Raw genomic sequence first — 18671 nt, forward strand, 5'->3', positions numbered from 1 at the left:
ACTTACTTCACTCACTCTTACCCAGTGAATCTGTTGCTGTCAGAAGGCCCCAGTTTGAAGATTCCTCTTCAGGAACTATGATACTGGATGGGCCAGGAACTACATACATAGAATGGATGTGTCCACACTGCCACACCCAGAATGTCCCTTTCTCCACGGCAGCAGGAAGTAGCAGAAAGGCTGGCTGTGCCCTTAAAGATATGACTTGAGTTTCTCGTGGGTATTTGAGCAATTGACAGAGCTTCTTTTTCTCTCAGACAGATACTATCTGCCCTTTGACCTTGAACTCTGGTTTTTGACTGTTACTTTTCTTTCTTTAGAACCAAAGGATCTCAGATTAGAAAGCTGTTCTGAAGTTGTCAGTCTAGCTCCTGAGTGTTAAATCTTCCATCATTCCACCCCAAAGACCACATTATTATGTATATATTATTCAAAGGAAGTGGCTAATTTTCAAGCCCATCTTTTCCATTATGAGATAAGCTGATTGGAATATTTTTTCCCTCCATGGAACTGAGTTTTAGGCCCCTGAGGCTGCTGACCATGGCCCCAGTCTTTGCCATGTTTTAAACAGGATCAGTATTGTCAGTTATTGCTGTTAGGTTTTCCATAAACCCGACTGTCTTCATTGTGCAATAACATTTCCTAGTGGCTCATTTGGAGAAGTGCTTCTGTGCAAATGTGAGGAGCTGAGTTTAGATCCCCAGCACCCATGTGAAAAGCCATGCAGTGCACGTGCCTCTAACCCCAGCACTGGGGAGGTGGAGACAGAAGGAGTTTTGAAGGTTGCTGGCCAGCCAGTGTAGCCTAAGAGGTGAGATCTAGGTTCAGTGAGAGACCAAGCCTCAAAAACTAAGGTGGAGAGCAGTTGCAGAAGCTACCAACCATTAACCTATGGAATGCACGCACATATGTATGCACACACACACACACACTATCACACACAAAGAAAATGTTGGGATAACAATGATGGTGGATGGAAAAACTAACGCATATTCTACTCAAAACCTTCAAGCGTTCCCTGTTGCTCTTGTTTCCAGATTTGTCCTGATTTCTTAGTTCTACCTGCTGACACCCACCAGTGACACACTATGGAAGGCTATGGGACGACTATGACCATAGGGTCACTTCCTCAATGCTTGGTCATGGACTAGTGGTACTATTTTAGAAGGAGGGGTCTAGATAGAGAAAGTAAGTGACTGCCTTAGAGGTTGCACATGGTCCTCTGTCCCTGTCACCTTTGCTTCCTGTCCTCCAGGAGGTAAGGAGCTCAAGCCTTGGGCTCCCACCACCATGTCTCTCTATTTAAGCACAAAGATTCCAGCAGTGATGGGCTGACACCCTGAGACTGCTGGCCCTAACAAACTGAGCTGTTCTTGAGCACAGCTATGAAAGAGTTCACACAACAGCAGAACTGTAACAGACCAGAGGACTCCTAACCCACCCTACCTGCTGTCCTCCTGCCTCAACCTCCCAAGTACTGGGATTACAGGCAAGTGCCACCATCCTCTGCCTACTTGTTTCTTATCTACTTATTCTTCCAGGTGAGTGATGCTTGATCTTGTTCATAGAGCCCAGTTCACAAGCCCACTGTGCTGGCTGGTCTTATGTCAACCTGACACACAAACTAGAGCTATCTGAGAGGAGGGAATCTCAATTGAGAAGATGCCTCCATAAGATCCAGCTGTAAGGCATTTTCAAGATTAGCAGTTGATAGGAGAAGGACTAGCCCATTGTGGGTGGTGTAATCCCTGGATTGTTGGTTCTGGGTTCTATAAGAAAGCAGGCTGAACAAGCCATGGAGAGCAAGCCAGTAAGCAGTACCCCTCCATGGCCTCTGCATCAGCTCCTACCTCCAGATTACTCTCCTATTTGCTTTCCTGTCCCGACTTCCTTTGTTGATGAACAGCAATCCGAAGTATAAGCCGAATAAACCCTTTCCTACCCAACTTGCTTTTTAGTCATGATGTTTTGTTGAAGCAATGGAAACCCTAAGACACCCACAGAATTCTTCATCATCAGCTTCTCAGAGCTAGGCATTCTCTGCTAAAATTGCTCTCTAAAGACACTGGGCCATGCTTGGGGTCCACTTCCTCTTCTTGCACACGGAGGTATTCAGCCCACAGTTTCTTCTGCCTTCCTTCTGGTGGCCATGGCTCATGACTGCTTTGTGATTCTCTGGTATCCATATGACCCCACAAACCAACACTGCAGTGGAAACCATGCCTGGACGCTCATCCTCTGTTTGCCCACTCTGGAATTCTCACAGATTCCCAAGAGTATGGTTAGCATCTCCTACATCTACCACTGCTTCTGTGACTACTTAGCTGTGGCCTGGGCCTCCTCCTTAGGAACTCTCCAGACCCCCATGTGCTCTGTATCATCATCATGATGTCCTCCCTCTCCCCAACTCTCTTGGTGTTGCTCTCCAATGTCTGAATCCCAGCCTTGGTGATTACCTCAGTTCCAGTCCAGGGTGTTTGAAAATCTTCTCTACCTGCACCTCCCACCTTTCAGGAGTGGGCTTTTTTTTTTTTTTTTTTTTTTTTTTTTTTTTAATAGTTGAGATGTTGAGTGTCCCTGAAAAGCCTGTGTATTAAAGACTTGATTCTTAGGGTGATGCTTCTGAAGGCTGCCGTTGGTACAGTCACATCAGGAAAACATGACTATCTCACATCACTGTGTGACATGTGACTGCATTTATTGTATGTCAGACATCCCATCTCTGTGATAAATGCAAAAGGGAAACAGTTTAAAGGCAGGAAGATCTATTTTAATTCACTGTTTCAGACATCTATGATCAGCTGGCTCCATTGTAGTGAGACTCAGACATCTATGATCAGCTGGCTCCATTGTAGTGAGACTACTGTGTGGTGGACTATCATGGCGGGAGACAGACATGCCAGAGAAAGCTGCTGAACCTACGGAAGCCAAGCAGCAGAGAGTGACCTGGGCTGACAGGAATGCCCTTCACATTGTGCCCGCTGAGCCACAGCTCCAGCCAGTTCCCACCTCCGCCTTCCCACACCATCCTAGCAATGCCTCTGGAACTGTTAGCCAAGAAGAGACGTTTCCTCTTGTAATCTGATTTGCTCAGGTGTTTTGCCACATAATGTAAATCTGGTCAATACACTCATGCAGTCATTTTGAAGCCATGAAGCTTTGCTTTATTACAAGGACAATGTCTGTAGTGATTTAATTTCTTCAGTGTATGTTCTCGGTAGCAAATAAAAATATCAAACTCTCACGTTGTGTTTTCTCTTTTCATTAATAGTATGATTCACTTTAATTTTACTCTCTCCTTTGTTCCTCCATAATATACTCCTAGGTATTTATCTAGTAAAATCTTGCTTCTCCTTTGAAAACTCCATTATTTCAAACACTCTTTTCGGTTTTGAGAAATGTATACTTTAAACAACCCGTTTACTGTTTCTGAGGGTTTTTGGTTTTTTTCTGGGATGTGTGTGTGTTTTCTTTTTTGTTTTTTTATTGTCAGTGGGTCTTTGTTGTTTTTTGTGATGAGAACTCTTTGGTTGCCTTGAACTCATGATGCTCCTGGCTCCATTCATAAGTAGCTGTGACTACACATGTGTGTGTCATCAGGTTTGATGGTATCATTAAAGTAATAAGACCACAGTCATTAGATGCTGAATCCACAAATGTGGGCACTGGACATAGCAGTCCTAAATAATTGATGGATCAAAGAAGAAATCACAAAGAAAATTAGAGACAATTTTAAGAGGAATGAAAATAAGAACAGTTTGCCAAAACTTGTGGGATACAGAGACAGACATGCTTACACTAAAGGCAAAAAACTCAAATGACTTGACTTTCAACTATAAGAAATTAAAAAGGCAGAGCAAACTAAACTCAAATATACAATAATCAATACATCATAAAAATTAAGGCAGGAATACCTGAAACAGAATTAAACAGAAAACAAAGTTTGGGATGGCTATTTGGATGCATCAGCATTTAGTCAGGCTAACCAAGAAAAAAAGGAAAGAAGACTATTACAATAAAAAGTGAAACAGAGACATTACTATCGAGTATATAAAAATAAATAATAAATGTGTACCATTATTCAGTATCTGAAACAAGGCTGGATTTATTACTATTTGTGCTCATTGGTCTTAAGGTTAACTTGCTGCAATCTAGACTCTTCCAAGAAGAGCATCTCAGTGAGAGAGCTTGTAGCTCAGTTTGGCCTGTGGGTATATCTGTGGGGAATTGTCTTCATCACATTAATCGATGTAGAAAGACATGGCCCGCCGGGCAGTGGTGGCGCACGCCTTTAATCCCAGCACTTGGGAGGCAGAGGCAGGCGGATTTCTGAGTTCGAGGCCAGCCTGGTCTACAGAGTGAGTGCCAGGACGGCCAAGGCTATACAGAGAAACCCTGTCTCGAAAAAACCAAAAAAACCAAAACCAAACCAAACCAAACCAAAAAAAACCCCAACAACAACAACAACAAAAAAAAAAAAACCCCGAAAGACCTGGCCCTCTGTGGGTGGCACCGCTCCCTCAGTTTGGGTCCTGGATTGTGTAGGGGTGGATAAAGCAAGCTGTGTTGTAGTATGGATACATGCACCCATGCTCTCTCTGCTATTGACTAGACATGAATAGCTGCTTTGAGTTTCTGATACTCTGACTTCCTCAAGACAATGGACTGAAGACAACTGTGAGCTAAAACAAACCCTTCCTCCCCTAAGTTGCTTCGTATCAGGGTATTTTGTCTCAGCAACAGGAGGTGGATCATGGGTAGTAGCTTACATGAGGGATGCTATGCTGTGTGGCACAGTCTGCTTCTTAGTGCACAGGGCTGAGGAAACGAGATGTATTTGTTACCTCTCCCACAGTGGTGACAGAAATACTCAACAAAAACAGTTTAAAGGATAAATGATCTATTTTGGCTCAGGGTTTCAGGGGATTTGGTTCATAGCTCATTAGCTCCCTGTGCTTAAATAGAAGCTTCGTGGCAGAATGTGAATAAGAAGAGAAGAGAGGGAGAGACAGAGACATAGAAAGCACAGTGAAAGAGGGAGGGGGCGGGGAAAGAGAAGAGAGTTACTGGAAACAACAAAGGTAAGCCATAAGAACAGGCTTCCATGGATTACTTCCTTCAGCTAGGCCCGACTTCTTATTTATTGCCATCTCTCAGAAGGAACTAACTCACTGGTTAGGTCGAGGCCCTAAGAATCTAGTTCCTTCCCCTGGCAACCAGGCTCGTAGTTTGTTGGAAGCTTCATATTTAGACCAGGAGTTAGTGACCTTGCAGGTAGGAGAGGGTCTGACTTGCCTCCAGCTGCAGAGGTATTTGCTCGGGTGAAGTGGTTTGCGTGACCAGCTTTTCAGAGGTATGTACACTTACGGGGAGCCATCACTGAATAATTCAAAAGAGTTTCAAACAGGCTCCGATGACCGCTGTTACAGCTGCAGCTTGCCGTTTCCTAGAAATGAGAGGAGTTTTATTCTTAGAAGGAATAGAACAAATCCTATCTCAACTCGTAATTTTATACTAGTATTTAGGATACACTGTGAGCAAAGTCTTCCAGACAGTGACCAAGGCCCTATGTAGGAACTCCAGACCCTTCCCCATCACCACCATTGTGTGCAGGTCACTCACTATGACCTGTATCCAGATAGCTGGGCAAGACAGTTTCTAAAGATAAAACAGCCCTGTTTGGAGAGAAAATGGACTGGCACGTAGCTTCCTGAAGCTGCTTAATTAACTTCCTGTTTCCCAAACCCCATATATAAATCCCAAATATAACCCCTTCCCTTTGGCAGACACCCTTTCCCACTGTATTTGCCCTTTGATGCCCCTAGACTCTCCCAAGTAAAACACTAGTCTGTTGGGGTCAGTCTCTGGGCTATTCTGCCTCCTTTGAGCTGCGTCAGACTCTAACAACAGTAAGTCTTAAGATGTTGGTTTTTTAAAAAAAATTATTGCTAATGTTTTTACTATTTTATGAAAGACAGAATAAAATAAGAAGCATTTAAAAGGGGAGTATAACCTTTGTTTTTGTTTATTTGTTTTCTACTTACAACTGCTGCCTCTTTGTGGGTTCTTCTAGTCTGTGTTATTTCTCTAGTTTCAGTAAATCATACCAAATAGCCTCCAGGTCTTCTTGTGCTGCCAAGTAGTGGCTTTCTACAGCTTACTAAGGATCTCTGTGGTAGTGACTGAGAAACAAGAAACAGAGCGAGAGAATCATCAGTCTGGTAAATCTGTGGAATTATTTTTAACTTGAGGGTAACTAAAACTCTCCTGAAATAGGCTCACTGTTTACCTTTGTCACAGCAAATCAAAAAGCTGTGTGCATGAATTTATCTCAAACCCAAGACTCTGTTCATGGAGGCATGAGTCATGTGTACAGAGTGAGGCAATGTTTGCAGCTCCTGCTTTTTCAGTGTATGTGGTACATGTAAGTGCACAAGTGTTTGCCTGTGCAAGAGCATATAGGAATCCAATGCCCTTTTCTGGTCTATACAGGCACCAAGCATGCATGCGGTACATGTATATACATGCAGGCAAAGCTCTCGTGTGTATAAGATTAAAATAAATGTCTTTTAAAATAAATTATAATTTTTTAAAAAGAAGTATGACAGAGGGAGAAGAGTCTAAATGATTGGGGCACAGGTTTAACACAAAGAGGAAGAGAAGAAACAACATTCCACTCACACAGGAAATAAAACAATCAACAGAATTACAGGAACCAGGCAAATATTTCTCAGCAATAATGCTCAATGCAAAGAATCTTAACACTGTGGTTGAAAAATGCAGACTAGAAAAGACCTGTTTGTTGTCTAGAAGAAACATACCTCACTAGCAAAGACACACAGAGAGAAAGGGAAAGGATGCACACTAACAGACCAAATGAATAGAAGCCATCTGGTTTTCTACAAGATGGCCAGAAGCACACATGGGAAAAAACATTTTTTGTTCAACAAATGGTGAAGGAAAAACGTGGTGTTCACATCTAAAAGGATGGAACCAGATTCCTGCCTCTCACTCTATACAAAACTCAATTCAACAAGAATCCATGGTTTCAGTGGAGGACTTGAGATCCCGAAGCCACGAGAAAAAGAGCTTCAAGGTCCAGGAATAAGCAAAGACTTTCTGAAAAAGATTCTAATACCAAGAAGTCACAGCAAGAACTGGCAAGTGAGACTGCATGAGATGATAGAAGAGAGAAGTGTTGGTGGAGCAGAGAGGTTTCCAAATGGAAGAGATTTCCGCCAGCTGTACAAGGCAGTAGTCAAAAGCTGGCATCTATAACGGATTAAAGAATCAAATATCCCCAAATAATCCAATCGAAAACGGACAAATGTGTTAAACAGACAGTTCTCAAAGGTGGAAATACAGATGAAAATAGGTTCAACATCCCTAGCTATCAGGGAGATGCAGAGCAAACAGCACGGGGAGTGTCCATCTCACCTGTCAGAACCGTCATCCAGAAGCCAACAAGATGGCTCATCCTGCAAAAGTGATTGCCATACAAGCCCAGCCATCAGGCTCGATCCCTGAAACCTGGAGGAGGAGAGAACCAATACACACCATGGCACATGCACAACACACACACACACACACACACACACACACACACACACACACACACACACACAAAACGATAAGAAACCAAACAACAAAAAAGTGCAGATAAGAATACAGGGAAAGGACCTCTTGTACAGGTTCCTGGAAAAAAAAAAACCCTAAAACTAAAACCACCATACAGCCTGCTTCTGCTGTGTATCCAAAGTAATCTAAACCCCACACTATGGAGACAACTGTGTGTCCATGCTTATAGAAGCACTATTTACAAAAGCTAAAATATGGGCAGATGAGAAAACGTGGTATATATACACACTGAATAAATTATGAATGAAATTACACAATTTAAGGCAAATAGATGGAGCTTCCATGGTGGTGCATGCCTTAAATCCCAGCACTTGGAAAGCAAAGGCAGGTGGATCTCTGAGTTTGAGGCCAGCCTGGTGATTTCCACGACAGCCAGGATAATGTAGAGAGACATCTATTTCAAAAAAACAAAACACCTAAAACCAACACTACCACCAAAGGAAGACAGGTGAAGATGGAGCTAGTCAGGTTAAGTAAACCAAGCCAGACTCAAATAAGTTTATCTTCTCTTATATAAAAAAATTAAAATTTAAATATCTATGCATACATAAATGACATGAAAGTAAAAGTGGCCTGGTTAGTTGGTTAGAGGAGAAGCAGTAAGTGGGGAGAGTAGCTAAGAACAAGGGAAGACATGGCTCACGTGTGTACACTTTCCCTTTCATGCTGAATCGCATTTAACCACAGCTGTCATGGAAGCAGAGAAGGGACATTTGAAAGGAGAGGGACCAGTGAGAGGGGGCACAGCAGAAGGTAATGGGGTGATTATAAGCAAAGAATAATGTGTCAAGTTTCATGATAACTAAAAAAGAAACTAATAAGAACTTTAAATATGTGTTTAAAAAAAAGCTTCCAAGCCTTACTATAAGCCAAGGCATGTTACACGATATGCCCAAATTGATTTAATTTATAAAGGGAAAGACAACGGGCACAAAAATGCTCAAAAAACCCTGGAAGAGCACAAGCCCAAAGGTGATTATGCCTGGGAGGAAGGACAGGGAAGGGACTGTGAAAAGGAGTTTTCATTTAACAAGTCCACCGTCATTCGTCTACAGCAAGGGCATGCTGGAGGCTGGCTCAGCAGTCAAGAGCATGGGATGCTCTTCTGCAGGACCTGGCTTCAGTTCCCAGCACCACACGGCGGCTCACAACTATACGTGATTGCAGTTCTGGGGAAGCCAATGTGAAGCATCATGAAATAATTGACTTGGAGGCTCAGTGAGACTCAGGTCTGAGCTGAGAGAAGACAGACCACTGAGTTGCTGGTCCAGAAAACCCCGACCTTGGCACTCTTCACTCCTGCGTGCATTATTCCACTTCTGTAATTCTGTTGTCCATCTTTGGGGGCTTGGGCCATGAGACAGCCACCATCAACTCCTTCCTTTGAGCCAGATAATCTCGACGTCTTCCCTGGTGGTTGTGTAATTGAGATGGGAAATTAAGAATGTAACTGTTCCAGGCGATGGAGTCTGGAACCCAGGAGACTTGTTAATGATGCCGTTTTCATTATCAGCAAACCTCAGAGCCAGGACTTCTACTTTACTCCACAAAGTTGTCGTCTGATTGCCAGCTCTGTGGTCCCAAGAGCCAGCTTGAAGGAAGAGTCCCAGAGAGCCTGACTCTAGGGAGGAGACGAGGGCTTAATGAGTCATGGCTCCACCCCTCTCTGGCTTCTTCTATCGACTCCAGGTGCGGTGCCTCTCTAGATCACTAGATAGACCAGATCAGACAGGTAAGAAGGCTGGGGACAGAGGACGAAGCAGCAGGTAAAGGGTAGGGTGGAAGATAAGGTCAAGGGCACTGGGAACTTGCAGGGCCATAGTGCAGTCTGAGGACACCCGCCTTCTGTGTGGATATCCTGGTTCCTGGAGTCACATCAGCTGTGTTCCTGGTCTGTATGACTGACCCTGGATCAGACTCGGTGGCAGGCCAATCAGAGACTGTAGGTGACTAAAGGTCTGGGAGAAGGGACTTGCCAAGAGGCAAAGCCCATGGCACTGGAGACCTGGAGTTACTTAACAGAAACATCTTTTAACGTTCAGAGTCATGGTGGGGAAACTTCAGGTCAGAGAAAGGAAGGCTAAGGTAGTAGAGACAAGATAGAAACCAGGTCTAGGGCTGGAGAGGTGGCTCAATGGTTAAAAGCACTGACTGCTCTTTCAGAGGTCCTGAGTTCAATTCCCAGCAACCATATGGTGGCTCACAACCATCTGTAACGGATCCAATGCCCTCTTCTGGGGAGTCTGAAGCCAGCTACAGTGTACCCATGTACATAAATTAAATAAATTTTTTTTTTTTTTTTTTAGAAACCAGGTCTAAGCTGGAAGCTAATATACTTACATTCTGAGCCTCACACACACCTACCTCTTGAGTGGGAACAGCACAATCAGCCTTGTGAGAGCTTGTGTGGAGTTTCAGGTTACAGTGAAGTGTAATGGCACCGGAGAATCAAGCTTGCAGTTGGGACCTAAAAACAGAACCTGGCCTGGGGAAATGGTTCTGTCAGTAAAGTGTTTGCAGTACAAACATGAGGACTTGGGTTCAGAAGCCCAGCAGCCACATAAAAACAGGGCATGGTAGCATTCAGGCACTCAGCCACAACCCCAGTGCTAGAGTGAAGGTAGGAGAGTGACAGCTGGATCCCCAGAGCTCCCTGGGCAGCCAGCACAGCTGAATCAGTGAGCTCCAGATTCAGTGAGAGATGCTTCCTCAGAAATGTGAGGAAAGTGACTGAGGGCATCATTCAACATTGGCCTCTGGCCACCACACCTGGACCTGGACACACACACACACACACACACACACACACACACACACACACACACACAAACTGGGACAGTTCTTGGTTCTTGATATACATCTTTAGGGGGCCTGGGCCAGCTACCTCTAAACCTCCTTTTCAGCAAAATGCACAGACCACCTTAAAAATATTTATTGAATTAGAGGAGATGGTCTTTTCTAAACTCCTATTTTACAGATGTGAAGACTGAGCTCAGAGACCCAAACAAAGCAATCAAGGCAGAAGGCTGGTCCAGCAGCCAGGACTCTAGTTTGTCAGGTGGGTTCAGATTTTTGTGGCTGTCTGGTTCAGAAACAGCTTCCCCAGCTGTTGATTTGAGTGAGGGCCTCACCTCTTCTGACTCTTGGTCTCTTCATTTGCTGAGGAAGCATAACCACTCCCTGGCAGGACCGTGTGGTAGGGGTGTTGTCTGCAAAGTGCAGCCTCAGCCTGGATATTTGGACGACTCCTTCCTCTCTTCCTCTCTCTGGCTCACTCTTGGACTATTAGAGCATTCCAACAGGGAAAACCCCACCAGGCCCCTTCACCCTTAGTAGCTAGAAGCATTCAACATTCCTTCGGAATGGTAATTCAGAAAAACATCACTTACCTCTGGGTTACGGAATAAAAGTCGAAAGGAATCTAATGCTATAACACACGGCCAATGCTTTCTAAAGTACAGTATCAAATACCATTTTTTTTCAGAAGCATTTTCATGCTATTCTTTGGCTACAGCTCCCAGACCTTGTCATCGCTCCAGCACACTCCACGGGAACAGCAGTTTAGGGGAGCAAATACTTCCAGTGCCTTGGGGGTGAGCACAAAAGACTCACTTGTTAGGTTCCACAGTGATCCAGGCTTGTAGGGCAGCCAGGCTCATTGCAGACTTATCCCTGGCCCTAGGGGGCCGACCACTGAGACCTGTTGATAGTCTATGTCTGGTACTGAGAGTCCATTTTCCTGGAGACCTTGGGACAATCACAGTCCATTTACAAGCCTCATTCTGTGTCCCCTTCCGTATGATGAAAGGGTGGGCTAAACCAATTTAATTGATTTCATCACTGATGGCTCCTTTATTGCCGCTTCACGATCACCAGCAGAGTGAGGCAAGCTGAAGGAGAAGCCACATGGTGTCTCCCGCCTGCAAGTGACAGCTCCTGGGAAGGGCTGGGAGCAGTGGTCAGTAGAAACACTCAACTCTGTAACCACCCTGAAAATGCTCCTGGCTGGTGCAGCCAGAGCCATGTTAGTAATGTGCTGGTCACAGAGGGAAGGACGGGGTCTTTATGAGCCAAGCAGAGCTGGGGAAAGCTTAGAGGAAGAGACATCTGAGATAACGTCACAGAAGTACGGGGCAAGAGGAGGGGCTTGCAGGTGGCCAAACTAGGGAACTGGAAGATTTGGGGTTCAAGACCTGTCTCTGCAAGGAGTTTGCTGGCTTCTCTATTTCTGGCCTTGAGCCTCGACACCAACCTGCCTCACTGTTTAACAGATGAAGCAGAGGAGGGGTGGGAAGAGGATACAATTGGATTTGATGGCTTTGAACTTCTGTCCTTTGAGACCTAATTTGATCCAAGTCCATTCAATACACAGTGATTTTTTTTTTTTTTTTTTACCTTTCATGACTTTGAGGGAAGTGATGCTTGCATGTCTTCATTGTTAGGTAATGAGGTGGCAGGCATAGGCAGGTTGGGTCATTGTGAGTTAATTCTCTGCTGTTTGTTTTTCTGCTTGGTTGGTGGAGGTGAATCCCAGACGGGCTTTCAAGAGTGCTCGGATAGTAGAGGGTCAGAAAGACATGTCACCAGCCATCTTCACTTCACATTTAAGAGACTGACAAGCAGCCTCTGAAGTGCCAACGAGGTGGTACTGTCAGCCATGGACATAGAAAAAGTAAGAGAAAGCCTTATCCTATCCAATCTCTCACCTGGGCTTCCAGACTCCCCTGGGAAAGCAGACAAAACACAGGGTTGGTGGGGACAGGTCCGGGCTCAGTCCAGGCTCTATGGCTGACTTTTGATGTTCATCTGAATCAGACTTGAGCTATATTCATCAAGTTCTTAATTTCAAATATTGGACACCTTAGTTCTGGGGTATTTCCTAATAGATGTGTCATTTCACATTTTCCTCTATAGACTAATGTCCGTATTTACTCATTTAGGGATCTAGATGTTTTAAATTAACTAATTTATTTTTACGTTTTACTTCATTTTGTCTTGCAATATTGGACATTGAATCCAGGGCCTTGTACGTGCTAAGTGGATGTTCTACCTTGCGTCTACACCTCCAGCCTTAGTGTATTTCCCTTTGGTCATATCCTCCCAACTTTGCATGTCTAATAACTTTTGCTGTGGGATGGACATGAATATCTGTAGATGCATGGACACATTGGATAACATGCATGTCTCATCAGATACACTTCCCATTTCTCTCTTAGGCAGGTAGAGTTGGGTGCCGAGCACTTCAGGCTAATTGGTATTGGGATCAGGTTTTTGGTTTCTTCAATAGCAGTAAGAGTCTAACCTTTCCTGGGTTATGGTTATCTATCATCTCAGTGCTGACAGACTGTGGGAGATTTGCTTCATTTTGGAGGGTATGGGTGAGGGCCTTAGTTGTCCCTCCCACCCACCTCCATATCCTGCTTTCCCATATACACACAGCTCCAAATCTTTGGGAAATGTTAAGAGAAGAGCAGTGTACATGTGAGGCAGGCCCTCTCCCGTGGCCTTTTAAGTACTAGTGGTTCCTGGGAGATCTTAGTGAAGCTTAGCCCCCCAGGCTTCTTAGCAGAGCCCCAGAATCCAGATGACTTATGAAAAGACTAGTTATACAACTAGAGTGCTTTAACTGTCTAATCCACTTTGTAAGCCTCTCTTGATTGACAAAAACTTACTGCTTTCTCTCATATCCAAGTTCGCCTGCCTAGTTCAAGCCAGCCCATGATGGTTGCCAAATCAAATAGGAGACTATGAGGGAGAAACAAAACAAGCCAATGACTGTACTCACTCTGGAAGGTCCCCCAGCCTGGGCAAGACCAATTCCTTCCACCCTTACTGCAGCTCTGCTTCTTTAGTTTGAGTTTTAGAATGTGGTGGCACATGTCTGTAATCTCAACACTTGGTGAGTGGAGGCAGGAGGATTAGGAGTTCAGGATCAGCCTCAGCTACATGGTGAATGCAAAGCCAGGCTAGCCTACATGAGACCCTATCTCAGTGAAATGATGATTTATGTCTTTTATCCAGGTTTTCCTAATTGTGACAGTGGGGTGCTGGGCTGCCGTGGCTTACTATATCCTACTAAAGAGCAAAAGCTCAGTATACCCAGCTTGCACGCAGTCAATAGAGTCCCAGGTGGAGGAGCACAAAGAAGGAGACCTGATGAATGTGTGAACTGCAACATGCTACCGAGAACCTTGGACAAAGCTGTCCCTGCAAAGCCACGTGCTGGAGCTTTGAGTGAGTGCAAAAGTAGGGCACAGGTTGAAGAACTTGATGTCAGAGATCCAACAAGCTGGATCACTTAGTGTGGAGTCTGGGATAAGGTCTGGAGGGAGTCTTTCCTAAGCACTTTGTGTTAGTGATCCAATGGCCAACCGTTTACCTCTGGACTTCCCACAAGAAAGCCTGGGATCTGGACCTGCCTTCTTGAGTTGGGTTGTTGGCTAAATTCAGTTTGGTAGACTGTCAATTGATACTTGGCAGAGCTGGAGCTCAGATGGTGGGAGCCAATCCCACAGCCTAACATCAATCCTCTGGAGTTGGTTGTAAATAACTGTTCTCAGATTAATTAAGAATACACATTATGAAAAAAAATAAAAAAAGAATACACATTATGGAATTATTTTTGACAGAATTCTTTGTTTTTCTGGTTTTCAGATTTTCCAGCCACCCATGACCCAGACCCCAGATGCTGTTCCACTATGGGGGCTACAGCCTGCAATGGGTCAGTAGATGGCTCTACTGTCTTCTACCTGGTGGGCATTCCCTCCCTACCAGAGCGCTTCTACCTCCCTGTCTTCTTTCTTTTCCTTCTGTTCTACCTGCTCATCCTGGTGGGGAACACCCTGATCCTGGTGGCTGTGGTGGCTGAGCCCAGCCTCCACAAGCCCATGTACTTCTTCCTAATCAACCTCTCAGCTCTAGACATCCTCTTCACCACAACCACTGTCCCGAAGATGCTGTCCCTACTCCTGCTGGGAGACCGCTTCCTCAGTTTCCCTGCCTGCTTATTGCAGATGTATCTATTCCAAAGCTTTACATGCTCAGAAGCCTTCATCCTGGTGGTCATGGCCTATGACCGCTATGTGGCTATCTGCCGCCCACTGCACTACCCCGTCCACATGACCCCACAGACAAACACTGCACTGGCAGCCAGTGCCTGGATCACTGCCCTCCTCCTGCCTGTCCCAGCAGTAGTAAAGACCTCTCAGATGGTATATAATGACATCGCCTACATCTACCACTGCTTCTGTGACCACCTGGCTCTGGTCCAGTCCTCTTGTTCTGACACCAGTCCCCAGACACTCATGGGCTTCTGCATTGCCATGGTGGTATCCTTCCTCCCCCTCCTCCTGGTGCTTCTCTCCTATGTGAGAATCCTGATGTCAGTGCTTCGGATCAACTCCAAGGAAGGGCGTTCCAAAGCCTTCTCCACCTGCAGCTCCCACCTCCTGGTGGTGGGCACCTACTACTCATCCATCGCCATAGCCTATGTGGCCTACAGGGCTGACCTGCCCCTGGACTTCCACATCATGGGGAATGTGGTCTATTCGATTCTCACACCGATCCTCAACCCTCTCATCTACACCCTGAGGAACAAAGACGTCAAAGCAGCCATTACTAAAATTGTTCATCTCAAAGGCATAATGTGAATGTTTGACCTCTCAGTGAAGCCAACTCTGCCTCAGGATTCCAACTAGCTATGTTTAGCTCAGAGAAAAAGACTCAGAGTGGTCCAGTGCTCAGAGTAGAAACTCAGTAAATACTAAAAAGATGGCCAAATTAATTAATGTAATGTTGCGTAATAAAAATTCCCTCAATCGAACAGGCCTTTCTTCAATCTTTGTAACTTGGTTCATGGCTTTTCCTCTGTGCAATGAGATAATGTTAACCTTTATTTTTATAAGAATCTAAGCTCGTCTGAAAATTGTACTACTGGATGATTCAAAAACATTTACTAAAGAAAAAGAACATTTGCAAATCAAGAAAGAAAAACATTCTGTATAAGCAATATATATATATATGAATATATGTATGTGTGTGTATATATATACATATGTGTGTGTATTGGGGGTTGTTGTTGTTTCTGTGGTTTTTGTTTGTTTGTTTATGAGACAGGGCTGCACCGAATAGCCCTAGGTGTCCTAGAACTCACTCTGTAGACCAGGGTGGCCTTGAACTCACAGAGATCCATCTGCCTCTGCCTCTGCCTCCTGAATGCTGTGATTAAAGGCATGTGCCACCACACTCCAGCTGAGCAAAGTATATTTTTTAAATTGGAAACTAGAGAGATGGCCCAGTGTGTAAAGCACTTGTCATTCAATCATGAGGACCTGAATTTGGATCCATCTCCAGAATCCACATAAGTCCAGATGTGGTAGCCTCCATATTGTTGAGGCCCACACTGCCCGGCTTGGGGGCCACTATGTCCTGGCCTGAACTGCTGCTCTGGTCCATGGGTCAGGGTCTAGCAAGAGAGAGAGTGGGGATGGAGGGGAAGAGATGCGAAGAATGTAGACAAGACAGAGGTTCTGATCAAGTCTCTAGTCTCATTTATTGAAAGAAAATCCTGGGTATTTATATGCTTTGCCACATGCCTTGTAGGCGTGGATACCACGTGCCCCTTGCAGCTGGGGGCACTAAATAGCAAAACAAGATATGTGGGATAAACAAGATGTTTATCAGAGTGTGCTCAGCTATTGTAGGCTGTTGAAAAACAAGTCTCTTGTCAGGGTATATGGCTCAAGATGGCTGCAAAGATGATAGCTGCTTTCTGCTAAGAGTCCGCTCCCAACACCGTATGTAATCTCAGAGATTCTATAGCAAGATGAGAAGTGGAGACAGCAGAATTCCTCAGGCTAGCTAGCCTAGTGCAGGCCACAAACAGCAGATAAAAGCTCCCATGTCAAGGTGGAAGGGGAGGCCTGACATGTGACCATTGTCCTCTGACCTCCATGGGTGTGCAATGGCATGCCTGCAACCATACAGAGAAACATAAAAAATGCACATAGATCATGTACACTTAAAGATTTTTAAAATATGCATGGCAAAAGACATCCTATCAAAAAACATACCAAAGAATAGACATGTTACTGGGGATGTAGCTCAGGGAAAGAGCAGAAATCACCCGTGAAGCTTAGCTTTCTGTCATTTCTCTAATGCACATCTCCAAACTCTTCAAACTCCTCCCACCAATCTACTCCAAAGGCTTACAAACCACATGGTCATATGTAGGTAGAGAAAAACCTCCACATTTGATTGGTCACTTTCATTATAACTGTGGTCAAAATACCTGAGAGAACAGCCTGAAGGGCAGACTTCTCTTCCTCGTGATTTCAAAGGCTCGCTTCATGGTTACTCTGCTCTGTGCACTTATGCAGAAGAGCACAGCAGTGGGACAAGGAGGAAAGTGAGGCTGCTCATCTCTTAGCAGACAGGAAGCCAAGCAGAAACACGGAGAATCAAGACAAGACACAACCTTCAAAGACACACATGCAATGACCTATCTCCTCCAAACAGGAAGTTTCTAGAACTTCCCCAAACAGACATTAGTTAGGAACGAAGAATACACACAAGCTGTAGGGTGTTGGGGGCCGACTTTTAGCAGAAAGTGGCTATCAGCTTTGCAGCCATCTTGAGCCATATACCCTGACATGAGATTTGAATTACAATAGCCTACAACAACTGAGCACACTCTGATAATCTTGGTTTAGATACCTTGAGATTAAAGGTATGTGAGATTATAGAGATCAGAGTTAGAGACAAGACCTAAGGGCATGATTAAAGGTGTAACTTAGAGGCGTGGCTTAGAAGTAAGACATATAAAATGCAGAGGCAGACAGACAGAATCAGACATTAGGGAGAATATATATAGAGAGAGATTCATACACATCAGAATTAGGTAGAATCTGCCCTCACCCTCGCTCTTGCTGAAACCCGACCTGCAGACCGGAGCAGCAGCTTGGGCCGGGATACAGTGGCCGCCCAAACGTGGGTCGGCCTGGGCCTCAACATTTTGCCTGGGCTGCAACATTTATTTTGGCTGCCCCAACTTGGGGCTAGTGCGGTCTCCAACAGTAGGGCATATTCCAAATTCAAATCTAATAGGCCTCCAGCTATCACTCATGATTTTGTTATTAAACTGAACACACAAACTTTAAAATGGGACCCATACAAAACCATCACACGATCAAGTAGGATGTGTGCCATATTAGGCTCGGGCAGACCCAGAAGCCATAAGCTGCATGAGCAGGCAGCTCAGACTGGTGATATCCACACTCATGGCTTTCATAGTTTTCAACCAGCTTAGCTATGGCTTCATTGTGAAATCCCTAGAATCAACTACCTTGGTAGACTTCAGGGAAGGAATTACAAATCTTTGAAATATGTTGAGGCCTTTTAAAAAATGAACTAGGACCACATTACAACCTTATGCAGGAGGGTCTTGAAAGGCACCAACAAAGAAAACAGATGCTGTCATTAGGCAGATTCCATGAGAGGCTCTTTGATTTTCCATCTAGGTTTAGTCCCCTGAAAAGCAAGTCAAAAGGATGTGGGTGCATGCCATAGTCTACCAGCAACGGCTAATGGCTTCATTAGGATATTTAGGACATTGGAAAGAACAGGGAGAAAGGACGGGTGAGCAACAGTCTAGACAAGAGCTATGGTGGTGACCCCTCAGAATGGACAGTAATTATAGGAGAAAATGCAGGCATGACCTGGCAGCTCGCCTGCCTGGCATACTATGCTTCTAAATAATAAGCATGGCACACCATGCCCCTGAGTATTCCCAGAAGTCAGAACACTGAATTCTGACGTAGCTTGAGCTGAGCAGCTGCCAGCGAACGACTCTGAGCTCTCCACATCCACTTTAGTGTGCCCCCTCACCATAGAGACCCCCGTGGTATGTGTAGGCTCACTTCTGAGTTTGAAAACCCACCAATCTCTGAGCCCACTTAAGCTCCGGGCTTGAAATCCCACCAATCCTCACTCTAGGAATTCCCACCCAGGAAATCTCTATCCCCAAGAAACATTAT

At 44.8% G+C, this 18671-nt stretch overlaps 1 protein-coding gene across 2 annotated transcripts; it reads left to right on the forward strand.

The window, feature by feature from the left end:
* Positions 1-10611: 10611 nt before the first annotated feature.
* On the forward strand, positions 10612-15850 carry LOC117696526 (olfactory receptor 2AT4). 2 transcript variants are annotated; one of them, XM_076938760.1, is made up of 4 exons: positions 10612-10696; positions 12162-12310; positions 13660-13872; positions 14293-15850. In XM_076938760.1, exons 3-4 carry the CDS (start codon positions 13815-13817, stop codon positions 15285-15287), a joined length of 1053 nt encoding a protein of 350 aa, XP_076794875.1. In that variant the 5' UTR covers positions 10612-10696; positions 12162-12310; positions 13660-13814; the 3' UTR covers positions 15288-15850. The 2 variants fall into 2 exon arrangements, with proteins under 2 accessions (XP_076794875.1, XP_076794877.1); XM_076938762.1 differs by lacking the exon at positions 12162-12310 and having other exon boundaries at positions 10618-10696.
* The last annotated feature ends 2821 nt before the right edge of the window (positions 15851-18671 follow it).

This window comes from Arvicanthis niloticus, chromosome 1 (genome assembly GCF_011762505.2).
Source record: "Arvicanthis niloticus isolate mArvNil1 chromosome 1, mArvNil1.pat.X, whole genome shotgun sequence".
NCBI classification, from domain to species: Eukaryota; Metazoa; Chordata; class Mammalia; order Rodentia; family Muridae; genus Arvicanthis; species Arvicanthis niloticus.

Bases quoted from the DNA above. Each gene is read 5' to 3' on its own strand.
- LOC117696526 (XM_076938760.1), top strand. From the start codon at position 13,815: ATGCTACCGAGAACCTTGGACAAAGCTGTCCCTGCAAAGCCACGTGCT. The intron at 13,873-14,292 runs GTGAGTGCAAAA...TCTGGTTTTCAG, and splicing joins GCCACGTGCTGGAGCTTTGA to ATTTTCCAGCCACCCATGAC.